This window comes from Antedon bifida, chromosome 9, assembly GCF_963402885.1.
Source record: "Antedon bifida chromosome 9, ecAntBifi1.1, whole genome shotgun sequence".
NCBI classification, from domain to species: Eukaryota; Metazoa; Echinodermata; class Crinoidea; order Comatulida; family Antedonidae; genus Antedon; species Antedon bifida.
In genome coordinates, this window is record NC_136234.1 from 17,307,875 (window position 1) to 17,326,857 (window position 18,983).

The window sequence follows — 18,983 nt, forward strand, 5'->3', positions numbered from 1 at the left end:
CATTCATGCATGACGTGCAGAAGTTTTTATTATGTATGGCACGCCATTTATGTCAAAATGTTTGCAGAGTGGTGTTACGACACCGTCTTTGGTCCGCTACCTCTGGTGAGCGAAGGTTCAGTTTTACGCAAATAGATAAATAAATAAGTGGAATTTTAGGAGTAAAATACATAATCTCAACTCATACTAGTAGTAGGTCATGTCTACTACCGGTACTGTAATTGAATATGGCTAAAAACAGTTTTTATTACCTTTATATTTTTCAGTAAAAATAGAAGTGGATACACAAACGATAAAGAAAGAAAAGACAGTTGAGGTAAACTGAATTGTTCTGATCAAAGTTGCAATGAATTGGATGACTACAATATCCCGATTCCCAGTGCTGTATCTCCTCCTATCTATTTCCGAAGTATCAGAATATTTTGGAAATACAGCATCTCATGTGGTGCCTGTATCGTGTAAGGTTAGGTTAAGGGTTACTTAGATACATGTGAAACACATGTGATGTTGTATTACCAAATATTCCTATTATACTTCGGAGATGGATACAGTACCGAGAATCGGCTGCAATAATATCACGATACTATGTTATTGTAGTGTTTTGTTATTCTTTTCAGGATGTGTTACCGGAAGATATCCACAAGGAATTACCAGCGCAAGAACCTAGATATGTTGTATACAAATACACGATGAGCCATGAGGATGGCAGAACTTCTTACCCATTGATATTCCTATTTATTAGTCCTTCTGGTAAACTTAGTATACTGCCTAAATTCTTTACTGATTAAAGCTTGGTTCCCACTAGCGACGCAACGTAAGAAAATGCCCTTCCAATAATTGTGTTTCCCCCGCCTGCGTGAAATCAAACCTGCGATGTTTGCTTTAAGCGTGGTTCCCACTAGAACGCAACGCAGCGTTGTATTGACGCAAAGTGATGTATTGCGTAATCACAAGTGGGAACCGACGACGCAACAATGCTGCAAAAATCGTTTGATTTCACGCAGGCGGGGGCAAACACAATTATTAGAAGGGTATTTTCGTACGTTGCGTAGGTTGCGTTACGTTGCGTCGGTAGTGGGAACCACGCTTTACATAGGCCTATACAATCTAGATTATTTTACATAATTAAAATTTAATTAAATTATCATTAAATGTTCATTCGTTTATATTATGTCAACAGGTTGTGAACCAGTGATTCAAATGATGTATGCAGGATCTAAATATAGTATTGTGAATGCAGGTGGCTTTACAAAGGTTAGCATTGTTAAGCTCTATACTGTCTACACTATGTACCCAAATACGGTAGTGATATCCCCGAATATGGTAGTGATATGACAACTGCTTTTACAAATAATACAAATACCGATTTCGATAAGCAATATTAAAGCATGGATCCCACTAGAACGCAACGCAACCCAGCGACGTATCGCAGGTTTCAGTTCACGCAGGCGAGGACAAACACAATTATTGCATGGAAGTGCATTTTCTTACGTTGCGTAGGTTTCCGTCACTAGTGAGAACCAAGCTTTAGGCCAATTAACACAGACGAGCGGTAACTGTAATAAAAATATAGAATCTGTGTTCTTCATGACCATTTACACAGATACAGATTCTACGTGGGACAAGCTACGCGGTTTCCGCTCACCGTTACCGCTCGTCTGTGTAAATTTGCCTTTATATAGGTATATAATTATAGTGCATTACTTTAATAGATAAACTAAAAAACTACATTGTAAATATAATAAAGAAGTCATTGATATCAAATAGCAACATTTGGTTAAATCTGTAATCATTTTTGTTATAGGAGTTTGAACTCCGATCTATTGAAGAATTCACCGAAGAATGGTTGTTGAAGCAGCTTAAGGGACAGTAGCGGGATTTGTGAAGTGAGATTATATTTTGAGGTGATTAGAAAACCTAATCTAGATCAACAGAATTCATTACAAATGAAACCAAGTACTTTTCTCACGATTATCATTCAATGTATACGTGAACCCTAAATTAGCGTGGTTCCCACTAGCGACGCAACCTACGCAACGTAAGAAAATGCCCTTCCAATAATTGTGTTTGCCCGCCTGCGTGAAATCAAACCTGTGATATTTACAGCACTGTTGCGTCGTCGGTTTCCACGTGTGATTACGTCGTTGTGTTGCGTTCTAGTGTGAACCACGCTTTACATGTACTAAGAATATATTTTGCGACGACTTTTAGGACCTTAGTTAATTATGTTTAGAATTTAAAATCTTGGATAATAAGCTTACTAATACATCTTGGATAATACTTACTAATAAATGAATTCGATAAAGAAAGGATATATTTTCTGTTTTTGTTCTGAATATGTTTAAAGCCTTGTTTTCGCAGCCAAAAACAAAATCATCGGTTAATTTTTTAACCAATAAAATGCGTACGATCAGTTATTACCAAAACAACCAGACGCCCAATCACAACGCAACAATTTGTCCTCCAGGTCAAAGGTTAAAAATTATCGCACTTATCCAATATTAAGTATCCCATTTGTATGAGATAATTATCGGTTAATTTTTCTCGACTGGAATTGGTTAGGATGTTTTGAGGAACAAAATATCTCAACTTAAATAATGTGCCTACTTTTTTTTCTTGCATCTTGACAAACTATGAATATGATTTTTCCAAAATTGATCAAATTTTACTGCAACAAACAAGACTTAATCTACTTTGATTAGGCCTACATTATCTCCATTATACAGAGGTCCAATTTTGTTTAAAATGTTTCTTCGGTTTTGAAAAATATACAGTTATTTTAATTATTAATAATTTTTTTTTTATCTTATGTGGGCTCATCCCACTTTTATTTCCATACATATTATGTTCCTATCTCTTTACATATATTTTTCTCAAACACATTTCATTTCAATACACTATAGGCCTACATATTATTATTTTAACCATGTTTGTTTTCACCATCTGTCTACATACACTTTTTTTTTTAAGAGTTTTGTTCATTTGTTTAATTATTAATTATTAATAGTTAATGACCTCAATGGTTTTCATGTGTATCTCTTGCACTGTTGTCTGTGAGGCTGCTTCTGATACAACAATATTCAAAATTTAAACCGTTGCGTTTTAAGCTGCATGCGAGTAGTCGTGACGATTTTGGGACGAGCAGGAGGTTTTAGACAAACTGACCCCTTCCCACCACTAACACAACTTGTAACTTCAACAACACTTCTAACAATTAAATGGTAAGTACCGTAAGTTGTACTATTATAATGTCTGCATACGTCTGGTTTCGAAAATTAGCATGACAAATATAGCTGTTTATTGCATATACATGGCTGCAGTCGCGTGCGCAAATTTGAGTTAGTGTTTACCGACCGACCGACATAGTGAGCTGTAGAGTCGCGTTGCACGCGACTAAAATCAAATAGGACAGAGTCCTATAGATCTGACCATGGAGTTAAGTTAGTACCTCCATGATCTGATCCTACGACATGGTTATACTTAAGACCATCGAGTTGAGTTTGATTAAGTTATAAAGCGTGGTTCCCACAAGGACGCTACGCAACGACGTATTGACGCAAAGTGATGTATTGCGTAATCACAAGTGGGAACCGACGACGCAACAGCGCTGCATAAATCGCAGGTTTGATTTCACGCAGGCGGGGAAAAACACAATGATTGGAAGAGGGCACTTTCTTACGTTGCGTAGATTGTGTTACGTTGCGTCGCTAGTGGGAACCACGCTTTAGCACCAAACCAACCACAACCGACATCGTACAATTATTATTATTGTGCATTAAAGATTATATCGGTAACAATGAAATATTAACCTTTATTTTCAGGCGACAGTAACAGTATGTATTGGTTCTGAGGTATTAGCGGACTTCAACAAGTTTCGTATGAACGTCGTAAAAGCTATTAATACCTGTATGATATGTAAGTAGCAAGTTTTGTATGTAGAAAATGAGAGGAGACAATATTTTAAGCTTGGTTCCCACTAGATACGCAACGTAACGCAACCTACGCAACGTAAAGCGTGGTTCCCACTAGCGACGCAACCTACGCAACGTTAGAAAATGCCCTTCCAATAATTGTGTTTGCCCCCGCCTGCGTGAAATCAAACCTGCGATTTTTGCAGCAATGTTGCATCGTCGCAACGCGTCGGTTCCCACTTATGATTACGCAATACATATAACTTCGCTGCGTTACGTTGCGTTGCGTTCTAGTGGGAACCAAGCATTACTGAGCACACCGTACCGTGATATAGCGTATCCGGACAACCACCCCCTGGACAACTACCCCTAAAGACAATCACCCCCTAACTAGGACAATTACGGCCCCTAGGACAATTACCCTCTAGGACAACTAGCCCCCAGACAACTACCCCTCTAGGACAACTACCACTCGGACAACTACTGTAGTCCAATTGCATTTTCCACTTTGATGATCTCTACGAAAATATATTAACGAGATTTCATATTTTACCTTAAGCGTCTTTTCGGTCTTTAACACTAGCTGTGTATCCATTTCTATTTTTACTGAAAAAAAACCAAAAAATCATTAATGATAAAAACTGTTTTTAGCCACATTCAACATCACTGTATAATGTTTAAAACTGGAACGCGACGCAGCGACGTATCGACACAAAGGGCTCATAAAGCTTGGTTCCCACTAGAACGTAACGCAAGGACGTAAACGCAACGCAAGCGTTTTAACCAATGACAAGCGAAGTTATAGACAGTTAGCAATCACAAGCGAATAAGCCATCGCTTGTGATTGGTCAATACGTCCTTGCGTTACGTTAGTGGGAACCAAGCTTTAGTGGGAACCGACGACGCAATAGAGTGCTGCAAACATCACAGAACACAATTTTTTGAAGGGCATTTTCTTAAGCTTGGTTCCCACTAGAACGTAACGTAAGGACGTAAACGCAACGCAAGCGTTTTAACCAATGACAAGCGAAGTTATAGACAGTTAGCAATCACAAGCGAATAAGCCATCGCTTGTAATTGGTCAATTCACTTGCGTTGCGTTACGTCCTTGTCTTGCGTCGCTAGTGGGTTGTTTTTAAATGTGCCGGCAATCAGGTCATAGGTCAAAGTCATTCGTGCGTGTTAATTTAGACAGTACACTTTTGTCACTTCCTGCTTTTGTATTTTTAGTTCAATCCTCGATCGCCGCCCAATATAAATTTCTTCTTTCCCCTTTAACTTTTGGAAAATGGTAAGTTTCTAGGGGCCTAGGGCCGATCGAGTCTCTTTCTCAGTTTTGATTATGTCATTTTAATAGACCTAGGCCTAGGCCTATCTATGAAGGCCGGACTGTCTCATTCTGTGTGTCTCATTATATTGTCTGTCGGAATCTGATAATGGGCAGTTCATGGAGGTATAAAACAGTTGAGTTCCTAAACAGTAACACAGCAGCTGTTTATTGAATTTATAGAGTTCTGGGCACAAACTGGGTTTCATATGATTTGGTGTTAACTAACAAACAAACAATGAACATAGGCTAAATTTCACAGTTTTGAACATTGAGAGAAACCGCGGACGCAAAACTTTATTAATGAAAGGGATGATCAATATAATACAGATGACTGAAGGGTTTTTAGTAGTAGTTTGTTGTTGAGATTACATTTGTCAGGGTTACCTAGCAAATAAAAAGACGCTGGTGAGAAATCCAAGTATCATACCATTAATATATATATTTCACAGTTTTGAACATGCTTATTAATTATACAGTCTAATACCGTTAGCATTAATAATGAAATATTATAACCTATTTATTTTCAGTCGTCGGAACTTAAAGTATGTGAAATTGATTCTGAATTATTAGAGAACGTGAAGACGTTACGTCTCAAAAGAAACCCAAATAATGAATGTATGATATGTAAGTATACTGTGTTGAGAAAACAGTTCAGTTTTAGAGACATGTATACTAATCCTATATAGTGTTGAATGTGGCTAAAAACTACTGATTTTTGTTTTTCAGTAAAAATAGATGTGGGTACACAAACAGTAAAGATTGATGAAACATTTGAGGTAAAATCTGTTTATAAACAATGTAAAATGAATGACCCAATAATGTAAAATGAATGACCCAATAATGTGTAATGAATGACCCAATAATGTATAATATGAATGACCCAATAATGTGTAATGACGAAATAATGTATAAAATTGTAATTGCATGAGTGCAATAGGACTGTATATGAACCCTGCTGCATTTATTTGACTATTTTTAGCAATTTATTAACTTATCATCGTGTTTGTTTGTTTTCAGGATGTGTTACCAGAAGATATACAGGAGGAATTACCAGCGCATCAACCTAGATATGTTGTGTACAGCTACAAGTTGAAGCACGACGATGGCAGAATTTCCTACCCCTTTATATTCATATTCATTAGTCCTTCAGGTAAACTACTACTACTATGAGGGCGTGTAGCGCAGTGTGTTGGACATTGAATTATTAATCGTGAGATCGTGGTTCCAATCCAACTCTCGCCGCATTGCTTGTATCCTTAGGCAAGATACTTTACTTACATTTGCCTCTCTCCACCCAGGTGTATAAAATGGGTACCGGTTAGATCAAGGCACAACTTTGCACTGATTACTAGCTGTATTATTATGGGAATAATTTTGGTTTATACATTGCATATTAAAATCTATAACTAATTTATTTTGGCAACAGGTGGTAAACCAGAGCTTCAAATGATGTATGCAGGATCTAAACTAAGTATTGTGAACGCGTGTGGCTTTACAAAGGTTAGCACTGTCAGGATTATGTAAAACAGACATTTTTCTTCTATGATTTACAGTAGTAAAGTGATAAAATAGCAGCATTTGTGTATAAAAATTTTCTTTGTATACTGATTTTTTTTTGTTATAGGTGTTTGAGCTCCGATCTGTGGAAGAATTCACAGAAGAATGGTTGAAGAAAAAGCTTAGTTTCTTCCGATAATCTATCACACCTCTGGCACAGGTCACCACGAGAGAAACCGCGGATGCAAAACTTTATAATGAAAGGGATGTCAATACAGTAAATGGATAACTGAAGGATTTTCAGAAGTGGGTGGTTGATATTACATTTGTCCGGGTTACCTAGCAAATTAAAAGACGCTGGTGAGAAATAAGTATCATACCATTAATATATAACATAACATCCTCTTAACAGTACATTAATATGATTGGGAAATAAAATGAATACCTATAATTATGCTTTAAATAAGTAGGTCACTCCTGTCGGAGCATGTAATAGTAATTTAAGAAATTATCGTAATTTTATCTGTTTGATTTTTGTAGTTTATTTTTTGTACAACAATGAAGAAGAGCGTAACAACATACTCTCTGTCCACTTTTGGTCAAATTTTATTTGTTAAAGAAGATTTTTAATTGAAATCTTATTTTAAAAATTGATATTCGCAATACAGTTATTACTGTAATATGCATTTTAAAGTCCTAAACACAGTGCCTTATAAAATCACTAAAGAAGGTTGGACATGCCTCTAAATAAAAGAGAATTTGTATTTGTGTTATATTTTTGTTATGAAAGCCATTTGGCAGATGTGGGACATTGAAAATTGTAAAATGAAGTACTTATTCCAGTGTTTTATATTTTTTAAGTGTATTTACTGATATTTAAATCCCCCTTTGGATCTTCTTACTGTATTTATAAACTCCTAATAAGGTACATTCATTTTTGTACTAACCCTCACCTCTAAAACAAGGCTTTAAACTACCATAAAACTACTTTCAAAGTTCTGTAGGAGGTAATACATGTCACTGTAAACATCAGGGATTTCAACAAAATTCCAAATTATATAATTAGTGGTATATGTTGTGGTACATTCCTTTGTTAATGTTAGTCTCAGGAATTATGCATTATTATTTTTAAGGGGTGGGGCGCACTTTAGGGTATTAACTCTACTGAAAACTAGACTCTGACAATCAAACTTTCTGGAAAATGAGCGCCAAAGATCCATTGTCCGTGTTTGATTCATTAAATAATTAAGTAATTTTTGTGTACTAATTATATGTATAATATATATATTAATATCTATATTAATTTTGCATGGATTGTTGTACAGCTAAGAGGCTGGACAAGACAATCATTTGTAACACTTAAATATTTAAAGATATATTGTCCCCCTAAAAATTGTTTTTAATTTTTGTTGAATATGCAATTTTACTGTCACATAATAATTATTCACTTTGACCAAAAACTGGATCGAAAAAAAACCAAATTAATTACCAAAAAAATGAAATACTTAAATTGTCTATCAGACAAAAATTAATTGTTTCTTTTGTCTTTTTTTAAAGTAAAATAATTATTTTTGTTGGTTTTTTCCTACAGAAGTGAATAACTTTATTAAAACTGCAAAATGTCTGATTTTATTTCCATGTTTTTGGAGGACAATACATCTTTAATTACTGAAAAATATTTTTGTGATTAGTTACAAATGTCAGTTTTGAGTAGTAGAGACTTATGTCAGCGGAAGATTTTGTTGATGTTATTCAAAACTCAATATAATAACTATTAAATTATAGTCGTTCATGAAATAAATTAACACAAATTTAAAAAGACGATCTTAACTTTCATTTTGTAACAGAGTACAATGTAATCGGCTATAGAACAGTTACATTTATTCCTAAAAATACCTTACATTATTTCAGATTATAACATACCCAAAGACTAAACTTTGTGACAAAAAAAAGTGATGTGCTCATATATGGACATGATGATGTAATATCAAAACATGTTTGGGCACATCACCACCATATTTGGAAACACACATTTTTTGTCAAACTAGTTTGATAGTGTAGATAGAGCTTTACACAGTATTATTTCTGGAAGTTCTCAATATTCTGCTCTATGGATAAGTAGAGAAAATATTTGCACCACAAAGTTTTACTATCTATATTACCATTTTGAGTGAAAATAAAACATATTACAGTAGGAACCAACAAAAGTTATGGATATTTATGAAAATTAAGTATTTATGAATATTCATAAAGCAGTTCAGGGCACCCCTTCTAAATGACCACTTTGCCATGAAATGAACGAATGGCAATAAATATGTTATAACACTACGGCCAACCCCTATTCAGAAGACACCCAATTAAATGGACATTTTGAAAGTCACAAAAGTACCATCCCTTTAATAGGGGTTTTACCTGTGGACCTACTGATATGTTGTGGCCAACCTAAATTGAACACATGAAAATTGCTTGAAAACAACACAAAATACTATTACAATACAGTATGCCTACTTTTCTGGTATAAATTTTCATTATTAAAAAAACATCAAATTTACCACCATAAAAATATCATAGCCACCAAATCAAGACAGTATTTTAACACCACAAAACAATACAAAACATTGTGGGTATCACCAGGATTTTGGTAGGTGACGGGAGGAAGATGAAGGGGGAAAATGTAATGCTCCCATATTTTACAAAGCTACAAAAAATAATTCACACAAGGAGGGTAATTGACCCATACGCACCATCTAGCTCATTCTGCTGCACCTATGTATTTGTGGGTTGCATAGTTTTAAAATGGGGTGGAAAGTAAATAAGTCAAATCATGCACCTCATTTTATAGGTAGTCCATGGTCAAATTATTGGTAACATATACTGTACAATGTATGCATATAGCTGGATGAGACTATGTAGTATATACTACACGGCTGCACTGAACACGAAAGCGCCATTACAAACAGACTTGACAGACAATATGAAATGTTTGTGTGGTCGATAATATGAGTTACATTCAAAGTTTGGGAAATCCCCTAACTACCCAGGGGACACATAGCAAACCATTATTCAAGGGACACAACCCTACTGTATGTGAACCCATTTTAGTGTAATGCTCCATTTGACGTATTAGAGTATGACTTTTGACTAACTCGCTTTCATTGCATCCCAGTGGTAAACAAGCTAAACCCCTTTTTTTGGAATTAAAAAAAGCTGTTGGTAAAAGAATGTTAAAGCTGGTACTAAAATGTGAAAAAAAAAAACTTTAATGGAATAAAGATTTTCATCACAAAAATCAATCAAGTTGCTGCATAGAAAACAAAAATATTACTTATTTCTCTACAAACTACAGTATTGCCAATAAAAAATACTGAATTGACAAACGCAACAATATTTCGAATGTTAACATAATATAACTTTCTGTTCTGCAAAAGTAACTTAATAACCTCTATTTATTAAGGGGACACTTCACACATAAAACGAACATGGGGAAACACAGTAGAACCTCTTTGGGACACCCTATTCAGTGGTTTAACGCAGGGAGCAAAGGCCCCTTGTTTAGCACTCCTAGGGCCTTCCAATGCTAGGTAATTACACTGGGCTGCTCATACTCCAAGGCCCCTGGGTTTAGCCAGTGAGCCCTCATAGCCGTTACGCCAGTCCCCCTATTCAGAGGACACCCCCAGACACTTTCCTGTGAAATGTGGGGTTCTAATATATGTTTTAACACTACTATTCAAGGGACACCCCTACTGTATTAAGGGAACTTTTTCTTGGGTGTCCCCTCAATTACGGCTCTAGTGTATTTCACTAGCAATGTTTACTATAGTACAATTTGCTATAACTCATCCCATAAACTAATTAAGTATACTTCCCATTTGAACTACTCAATTCTATATCTAATTCTGTTTTTACTGTAAAGAGACCATGTTATAAAAAAGCCTATTTCTGGTGGAAAATTAGCCTCCGTCAAGACTGCTAATATTGATTTGTACAGTTTGAATGTTACAAAACGTTGCTTAAACGTGTGGTAACTTCTGGAGTTTGATGAATAGTTAGCCTCTGTGAAGCCACCTCAATTATTCCTTATTCACATTCTCTATAAGTTATTAAGATGACACCAGCACGTAAATCATACTGCAAAATAAAAATAGATACAAATAAATAGAATAATTTGATGATAGAGTTAAATGTATTGAAAACAAAAGGCACTATACACCAGCTACTAAACAAAATTGTAATTGAGCCCCCAAGTTCTTTTTATTAATTTTGCGCTTTTTACATTTTCTGTTGATTGTTTTGCGCTATATAAATTGAACATTATTATTATTTTGTATGTATTTTATTTATTGTATAATCTTTATTGAATACCGTGATTGTAATTGTGAAATTGGAAAAAGCGCAAACTATTTTATCTACCTTTTTTATTGTTGTTTTTTTTCTTTTGTGTGGTTGGTGAAATAAATGAATGGATACTGCTGTATATTATATGAAAATATTAAAAAACAGCAAGGAGTATAAATGAAACAAATACCTGTACAAATAGTAAAAGAAAGATAGAAGATAAAATGCTAATTTAATCCATCCTTCTTTCATGCACCTGGACAGGCTATCTGCATTCATTATAGTGGTAGGATCATACAGGCCAGGCCCTGACATAACAGGACGATTTGCATATCTAAAAAAAATAAAAATATTGCATTTTACTATTTTTCTTAACAAAATGAAAAACAACATTAAATATTCTGAAGACATTTTATGACAAGGTTTTTCTCTCCCCCACTCTGATTTTTACAACCAAGTGTTAAGCTCTGTCTACACTATAAAACTAGTTTGACAAAAAAAGTGTGATGTGCCCAAATATGGTAGTGATATACCCAAATAGTTATATGACATCATGTCCGTATATGGGCACATCACATTTTGTTGTCACATAAAGTTTGATAGTGTAGACAGAGCTTTATTAATTACCTGTAGATGTGATATGCCACCAAAGGTATATTTAAAAGTACAGTAAGAACTTGAAATGCACAAAAGAATAAGATGGTGTACAGTAGGTGAATAAAGTACTCTGGTAAAACCAACTGAAAAAGAAAAAAAATCAGTTTTTTTAGAGCCTTAAACTATGTAGGTGTCCCCGCCCACCTCTGACAATTTACTGTTTCTGTTAAATGTTAAAAAAATACAGCTGCGTACATACAGGATTCAAACTGTTACATTGATCAATTGGATTTTTGTAATCTGTCTTGAGTTCATCAAATGCAATTATCTATAAAAAAAAAGATAAGAAAATCATTTAACAATTTTACATTTTTTAATATTAAAGCCCCCTTCCCTGCAATTTTGGACGTTTTTTGGAAAATAATACATATATATCACTTTAAAAACATTAAACCATGTCATTCCTTGTCTTAAATGTACGTTTTATGGTATTTATGATAAAAAGTGAGAAACAATGCACTACCTAAGTAGCTCGCGGCGATCGACCTCTCGTGGACGGTCTTAGGCCTAACCTAGCTAGGCTTAGTTTTGTAGGCCTAGCTGGTAAACATCGGTAACGTACGAACATCGTACGCTAGCTATATACCTAGCCTGACGTTGTATAGTTGCTGCATTAATTGTCTTTCTATTTTTGCCAGACTCCGTTGATACAAATTGGGGAAAACCCGGTATTTTCGCTGAAAAGTTAGGAGTCTTCCATTTGTTTTGGCCTCACGATCGATCGAAAAGTGGGCGAATTACAGGTGAAAAGCAAAAATATCAATCCGCGCGCAATGCATTTTGGGATTTATAGCGGGCCGCTATAATTATTAGAATCGACTTATTTTTCACATTTTTAACCGTTTAAAGACGAAAAAAGTTATCGCAATAGGACCATATAGTATTATTTTTACATTAAATATAGTTTGTGATCTTAAATTAGATCTAAAAAACGTAGGGAAGGGGGCTTTAAGGTCTATACACATCATAAAAACTAAAGGCCTTTTTCACACTCAAAAATAAATGGAATGTGCCGGTGCAGCACATACAACATAAAAGCAACGCCCACTACCTTTGATTGAGCCCATGTAGCTACACAAAAGCAAGACAAGAGCCTGACTGAGATGGTATATATAACCTGTCTGTTGTGAGAGGCTTGCTTGGCTAGCCTAACCTAGCCTAGTTACATGCCTGTCGATTTCTATACCTGAAATATACATGTATTTTAATAAATAGCACAACAAGGAGTAATATATAGAATACTTACATGAAATATTGCAAAAAATATAAGAACAGCTGATAAAATCATTGCAAAAAGGTAGCAAAACGCAGCAAATGTGAAAGCCATGATTAATTTCTTTCGCCAAGTTACAAAACGATGTACCGCCCCCAACAAATCAAAATAGTATTAGGCTCTGTTTCCAGCCTCGCGACGCGAAAACAACAACTTCCACGACAGCAATCTTTTTGTAGAAAAATCATTTACATTTTAAAGAATTTTAGTGTATAAAATGAATAAAAGTCGACTTTGAAAATGGTTTCAGGCGAAATATTTACCTACGTTCTCACTCTAATTGACAGCACGGTTTTACTTTTTCTTGCTGTTTATTTTGTATCCTTTTTAACTGTCAATTCGTTAGGCCTCGATTCTCATGGGAAAAGAGGCAATTGTTGGCCACGACTTTGCAGGGAATTGTGAGCTCAGCCTTCTCCACAACCAGGCCTAGAGGAGCCTAGCCATAAAAGTTTTATTATAATTTATTTAATAATTTGAACAGTTTTATTTAGTTTATAATACATAACCTAGTATAGGCCTAGTTAGTAAACCTAGTTGGATGTAACACGCTTGGCCCTAGTTAGTTGACCAAAGAGTTAATAATAATAATTAATAACTAGAATTTAATTCGTCACTTTGACGAATTATAGGTGATCATTTTTATCATTTTACTGAAATTAATTTTTTTTTAAACATGCACGTACGTTAACATACGATCGGAAAATGTTGATGTATGCCATCCTATTATATGCTTATAGTGCTGAGTTGTGCCTATATGCCATATACAATATGTACAGTATATACTGTATATCTATATACAGTGTAGCATAGGTGAAATTACGGGACACATGTTCTAATTTTTTGGCATGATGACGTTATCAAACTAAACTTTAAGATAACAATTTCGAAAGATAATTAATTGAGCAAAAAAATATAAGATTTGGAAAAAAATTTGGCACGTAGAAGCGCTGTGCGCGCTCTTTGAATTGTGTATAACTTTGACGAAAAATATGAAAAAACTACTTTTTCACTTCAACTGGCCATATGTTAACGTCACAACATCCGATAGGCTTAATTTTTATATGAATTAATATCTACATTTTATCAGCTTTCATAATAAATTATAATCATCAAGGTAACCTTCAATTCTGAAGAGCTGTAAGATATTCAAATTTACTGCGAAGGTGAAATTACACGGCCTACGTTATTTAAGTTTTTACGCGTGATGACGTCATTAAAATGAAGGTAGTGTCAACTCATGATAAAGATAATTAATTAAGCAAGCACATACTGAAAGTTGTGTGAAATTCGAGCACACATAACCAAGATGCGCTCTGTTGAATGTGATAATCTACACAAAAAGATAACAAATCCTAATTTTTAAATTCAAGTGGCCATTTGATGACGTCAAAACATTTTGTACGTAAAATGTGTACATGAATTCATATCTACAACTCAATGGCTTCCAGAATAAGTTAAAAAAATCGGGGGTCATCTTGCATTCTGAAGAATTATTTTCATTTTAAAAAAGACTTATTTTTTACCATTTTCAGAACTTTTGTAAAATAAATGTGCGCATTTTGTCATTTTTAACGTGCTCGTATAGCGTTATTTTAAGTTGGAACTGACTCAAATTTGGTGAATGTACTAAGGATGGTGAGTAGAATGAGATTTGTAAAAAAAATTCATATTTTTTACGCTTTTTAAGTATCGCGCGCGCAAAAACGCATTTTTGCGCAGTAATTTTTTGAAACACGCAAATGGCCTAATTCATGCTCTAAATTGATCAAAACTTAATTTTGAGCGTTTTAAATTTTTAACGCGCGATATCACGCGCATGAACCTACGTGCGCGTGCGTTTTTATTTGCTAATATTTTTACCCTTGATCTGAAGTTTACGTGTAGTGAATTTCATTAATATGTGATAATGAATTATGGAGATATGATTGATAATGTGATTTCGCAAAATGGCGTATAAATGTCGTCACGGATGAGTGATCACGCTGGAAAGCTTATTAGGATTAAGTTGTATTATTTGAAAGATATTCTGAAATTTTTGTAATCATTGACATTAAACTTTTTGAGATAATTGTTACACAAAATAGTGTACAGAAACAATAAAAAGACTAGACATGTAACTCGTCACTTTGACGAGTTTGGTTTTCCGCCGCGCAAGTGGTGCAACATGAACGTGTAACGACGTACCTTACCGTACCGAACATTAAGGGGATAGGTTGAGGACAAAAGGAAGTGTCCACGTTGGCATTATGACCTGAACTGAAGAATATGATATGTTTTTATTGCTGAATATCACGGATATCTGTAAAAGAGCTAATAAGAAACTAGGAATGATTTATAGATCTTTTAAATTCTTGAATAAAGATGGATTTTTAAATGTCATTAATTATGACGCAAAAGATTAAAATTCGACTTTTTCCATTTAACTGGCCATTTAATGACGTCAAAACATTCGATTGACAACATCTTCACATGATTTCGTATCTAAAATCCAATAGCTTCCAGAAAACGTTTTAATCGTGATTATACAATGTTATTCTTACGAGCTACAACAGATTAAACTTTACTGTAAAGGTGAAATTAATGAAACCAGCATTATGATTGCCAAATTCGACCCTTTCACGCCCTCTATCCTGTAAAAATAACGTCTTATTTGGCCTGCTACATTATACAAATAGGTAGGAAATAAACAATTTGGGCTATTCCATTGCTGAATTTTATTATTTAAATTCATATATAGTATACACAGTATAATCTGTATCCATATCACATACAGTGTAGAATAGATGAAATTACGGGACCCGATATTTATTGCAATTTTTAACATGTTGACGGTTTTAAAATGAAACGCGAAGGTAGCATTTCCGAAAGGAAATTATCTCAGCAACAACGTATTAGCGTGTAGAAGAAATTTGAATACGTAAAATATTGATGCGCGCTCTTTTAAATGTAATGAATTATGACGCAAAAGATGAAAATACGACCTTTTTTATTTAACTGGCCATATGATGACGTCACAACATCCGATTGGCAACATTTTTACATAGTTTCGTATCTACAATCCAATAGCTTCCAGAAAAAGTTTTAATCGTGATTATCACATTTTATTCTTACGAGCTATAACAGATTAAAATTTACTGTAAAGAGTAAATTAATGCCACACGTGATTTAAATTTTTAGGCATGATGACGTCAAAAAAATTAAAAAATTTTTAACTCCTGCGAAAGAAAGTTGATTGACCTAGACAATATCAAAATCGGGGTGAAAATGGAAAACGGATAAGTGGAGATGCGCTCTATTCAATGTGGTAAGCTATGACGAAAGATACAAAAATCCTAAATTTTATATTCGCGTGGCCATACGATGACGTCACAATGTCCGGTTAGCCATATTAATACCTGATACGATATCTACAACTCATCTACTTCCGGAAGATGCCAACCACAAAAAGTTGACCGTCTAGTTTAGAAATTACGACTGTTTAAAAAAAGGCATATTTTAAACGAATTTTTTAACCTTTTCATAACAAACGCGCGCAAATTGTCCAATTCGACGTGCTCGTATGACGTATCTTTAAGTCGAAATTGTTTAAAATTTGGTAAAATTACTAGAAAAGGCTGGAAAAACATAAATCACGCGAAAAAAATACGTTTTCAATGCTACGTGCGCACCGCACACGTAAAAATGTGCGCACGCGTGGGAATTTTTGACATGCTTAAAACGACATGAAACGCGTAGAAAGTTGATTATAAATGAATTTTGCGCATTTTGAAATTTTAAATGCGCGTGCTCGCGTAACTTTGTGTAAAACACGCAATTTTTTTTCCACAGAAAGTTAGCGCATAATATAAATTAAACTTTTGCAAAGTTTCAAGTTGAAATGTTATTTGGTTGTCGAGCTATGTTAAATACGAGAAAATCGTTAAATCGCGCGTACGTCACGTTGCGCAATTGTAAGCATCATGAAAAGCTTCGCTTGACGACGTTACATAAATGTCAAAATGTCAACATAGTTAAAAAAATGTTATGTTTGCAAGTTTTAGAGAAAAGCGTTACACAAAAATCATACAGAAAGAAAGAAGATGAAAAAAAAGATGATGATGATTTCGTACAATCACAAGAGGTTTTCCTGCAACTTCGTTGCGGAAAACCAAAAAAAAATAATAAAAAAAAAAAAAATAATAATAAAGATTTTATACAATAACAATAGGTGATCATTTTATTCTAAATGATCACCTAAATAGGCCTAATAATGTTAATATTATTTTTAGGTTGAAAATGCATTGATTATTTTCCAATTAGACAAGTAGATTATCACATTATCTGATTTAGAATCAGATTATTTAAATGCACAATCATGCTGCTCTAAATTAAATACAGTAAGTATTTTAATTGAATGTTGTAATTAGATATTATTATTAATTATGAATGTATATAAATATTATTGAATGTATTTGCTTGGCACCACATGGCAATTAATATCCATATTATGCTGTTGTGCATAAATTAATATTTAATCATCAAATCTTAAAACTCTCGTGTGATTTGCATTTTTATTGACAAATTTGAACCCAAATAGCATAAAAAATCTTAATTGCACTACATTACAGCAATTAAAAAAAACAATTGTGTAATTTTATTAAAACTGCAACCTATATTGATATTTGTGTAATCCATTTTTCTTTTCAGTGGGTCATACCCGAGATGCTGGCCAGTCTCGCTGCAACTCTTCTGCTTCTATTTAATTTTCATTGGTTTTTGTTCCTGTATAATATACCATTATCCGGATTCTTAGTTTACAGGTAATAAGTGTAACTAGTTAACAAAAAGTATGATAATCCCAAATATGGTAGTGATATACCCAAATATGGTAGTAGTGATATCACATCATCCATATATGGGCACATCACATTTTTTTGTCACATAAAGCATTACTAGTTTATAAAAACAGGATTTTACATTTGATATGTACCATGAAATAGTGAATGATACTGTAAAACCCTTAATAGGAGGGCACATTTGGTACCCAACAAAGTGTCTCTAACCTCCTTTGGGAAACCCCTATTCAGGGGACACCTTCCTGAAAAACATATGAGGCCCTCATATGTTTTTCAGGAAGGTGTCCCCTGAATAGGGGTTTCCCCAAAGGAGGTTCTATCTACTGTATTACTTAAACCCATTTTTGTTTGTATTTGTAGGTATTTAAATATTCCAGCTGGTAATTTTGGTATGTTTGATCCCACTGAAATTCACAACCGAGGCTACTTAAAGGGTTACATGAAAGAAACAATGGCAAAGATGGGCTTTCACCTAATTAGCTTTTTTATCTATTTATATTGGTGAGTATGTAGTATGCTATTTAGGGCTGGGGTTCAAACCAGGTCAAATTTGCACTTCCTTACCATTAGTGATTATGGCACATACCAAAAATGCATACAATCAACTACCAAACTATTTATCTGATTCTCAGCGCTGTATCTCCACATATTATCTGCGTAATTGGCGAGTTACTCGCTGTTGGATGTGTATGGAAAAAAAAAATACGACACCGACCTCGAAACAAGTTTGGTTTTGTGAGATTTCATGATTTTCCCGAGAGTACAGACCAGCATGGAACATTGTACTGTTTACAAATTTGGGAGTGTGGATTGACGCCTGTGCTTCAATACATGGAAAATACCAAACAGTAGCATTACTAATAGATTTCTTAATTTCTTTTTTTTTTCCAGTTTGATTTCGACGTTAATCAATGGATGATGGTCTGAACTTGAGACACTTTTGGCCCAAAATGTCAAATTCCTGGAAATTCCCACAAATATTGCTATCTTTCTACTGTATTATCACCTTATTTGGCAATAAATTAACATGATTAAATAAAAAATTGCAAAACAATGTATATATTTTGTTATCTTACAATTAATTTGTTTGGTAAGCATTAAACTTGTGCAGTATTTTACTGTTCATTTGGAAATAAATT

The 18,983-nt window shown here is 34.2% G+C and overlaps 4 protein-coding genes across 5 annotated transcripts in view; 3 read left to right on the forward strand and 1 right to left on the reverse strand.

Moving 5' to 3' along the window:
* Window positions 1-57: 57 nt before the first annotated feature.
* LOC144852984 (glia maturation factor beta-like) lies at window positions 58-1,858 on the forward strand (the record flags this gene model as incomplete). The annotated part of the gene is made up of 5 exons (XM_078711038.1): window positions 58-115; window positions 267-316; window positions 618-750; window positions 1,181-1,254; window positions 1,805-1,858. Coding segments are annotated over exons 1-5 (369 nt in total), but the record flags the coding sequence as incomplete, so codon positions are not given.
* A 3,205-nt stretch (window positions 1,859-5,063) lies between these two features.
* Window positions 5,064-8,513, forward strand: LOC144851950 (glia maturation factor gamma-like). The gene is made up of 6 exons (XM_078709622.1): window positions 5,064-5,202; window positions 5,769-5,865; window positions 5,968-6,017; window positions 6,259-6,391; window positions 6,668-6,741; window positions 6,866-8,513. The coding sequence occupies exons 1-6, from the start codon at window positions 5,200-5,202 to the stop codon at window positions 6,935-6,937; spliced, it is 429 nt and encodes a 142-aa protein (XP_078565748.1). The 5' UTR covers window positions 5,064-5,199; the 3' UTR covers window positions 6,938-8,513.
* Window positions 8,514-10,841: 2,328 nt separating this feature from the next.
* LOC144851948 (protein cornichon homolog 1-like) lies at window positions 10,842-13,120 on the reverse strand. The gene is made up of 5 exons (XM_078709619.1): window positions 12,980-13,120; window positions 11,933-12,001; window positions 11,704-11,816; window positions 11,267-11,410; window positions 10,842-10,869 (listed from the first exon to the last, which is right to left on the reverse strand). The coding sequence occupies exons 1-5, from the start codon at window positions 13,058-13,060 to the stop codon at window positions 10,842-10,844; spliced, it is 435 nt and encodes a 144-aa protein (XP_078565745.1). The 5' UTR covers window positions 13,061-13,120.
* LOC144851949 (protein cornichon homolog 4-like) overlaps window positions 13,119-18,983 on the forward strand; it is a 59,740-nt gene continuing 53,875 nt past the window's right edge. The window contains exons 1-5 of one of the 2 annotated variants that reach the window (XM_078709621.1): window positions 13,119-13,324; window positions 17,317-17,385; window positions 17,696-17,808; window positions 18,205-18,345; window positions 18,736-18,765. In XM_078709621.1, coding sequence (XP_078565747.1) covers window positions 13,247-13,324; window positions 17,317-17,385; window positions 17,696-17,808; window positions 18,205-18,345; window positions 18,736-18,763 — 429 coding nt within the window. In that variant the 5' untranslated portion in view covers window positions 13,119-13,246 and the 3' untranslated portion in view covers window positions 18,764-18,765. Of the gene's footprint in view, window positions 13,325-17,316; window positions 17,386-17,695; window positions 17,809-18,204; window positions 18,346-18,735; window positions 18,982-18,983 lie in introns of those variants that run through there. The other variant, XM_078709620.1, reaches the window with a different exon arrangement.

What these genes read in the sequence shown, in the direction of transcription:
- LOC144851950 (XM_078709622.1), top strand. An exon ending in CATATTCATTAGTCCTTCAG is followed by an intron (nt 6,392 to 6,667) that starts GTAAACTACTAC and finishes TTTTGGCAACAG; the next exon opens with GTGGTAAACCAGAGCTTCAA. An exon ending in ACGCGTGTGGCTTTACAAAG is followed by an intron (nt 6,742 to 6,865) that starts GTTAGCACTGTC and finishes TTTTTGTTATAG; the next exon opens with GTGTTTGAGCTCCGATCTGT.
- LOC144851948 (XM_078709619.1), bottom strand. Translation starts at nt 13,060, where the DNA reads ATGGCTTTCACATTTGCTGCGTTTTGCTACCTTTTTGCAATGATTTTA. An exon ending in TATTTTTTGCAATATTTCAT is followed by an intron (nt 12,002 to 12,979) that starts GTAAGTATTCTA and finishes TTTTTTTTATAG; the next exon opens with ATAATTGCATTTGATGAACT. An exon ending in AATGTAACAGTTTGAATCCT is followed by an intron (nt 11,817 to 11,932) that starts GTATGTACGCAG and finishes TTTCTTTTTCAG; the next exon opens with TTGGTTTTACCAGAGTACTT.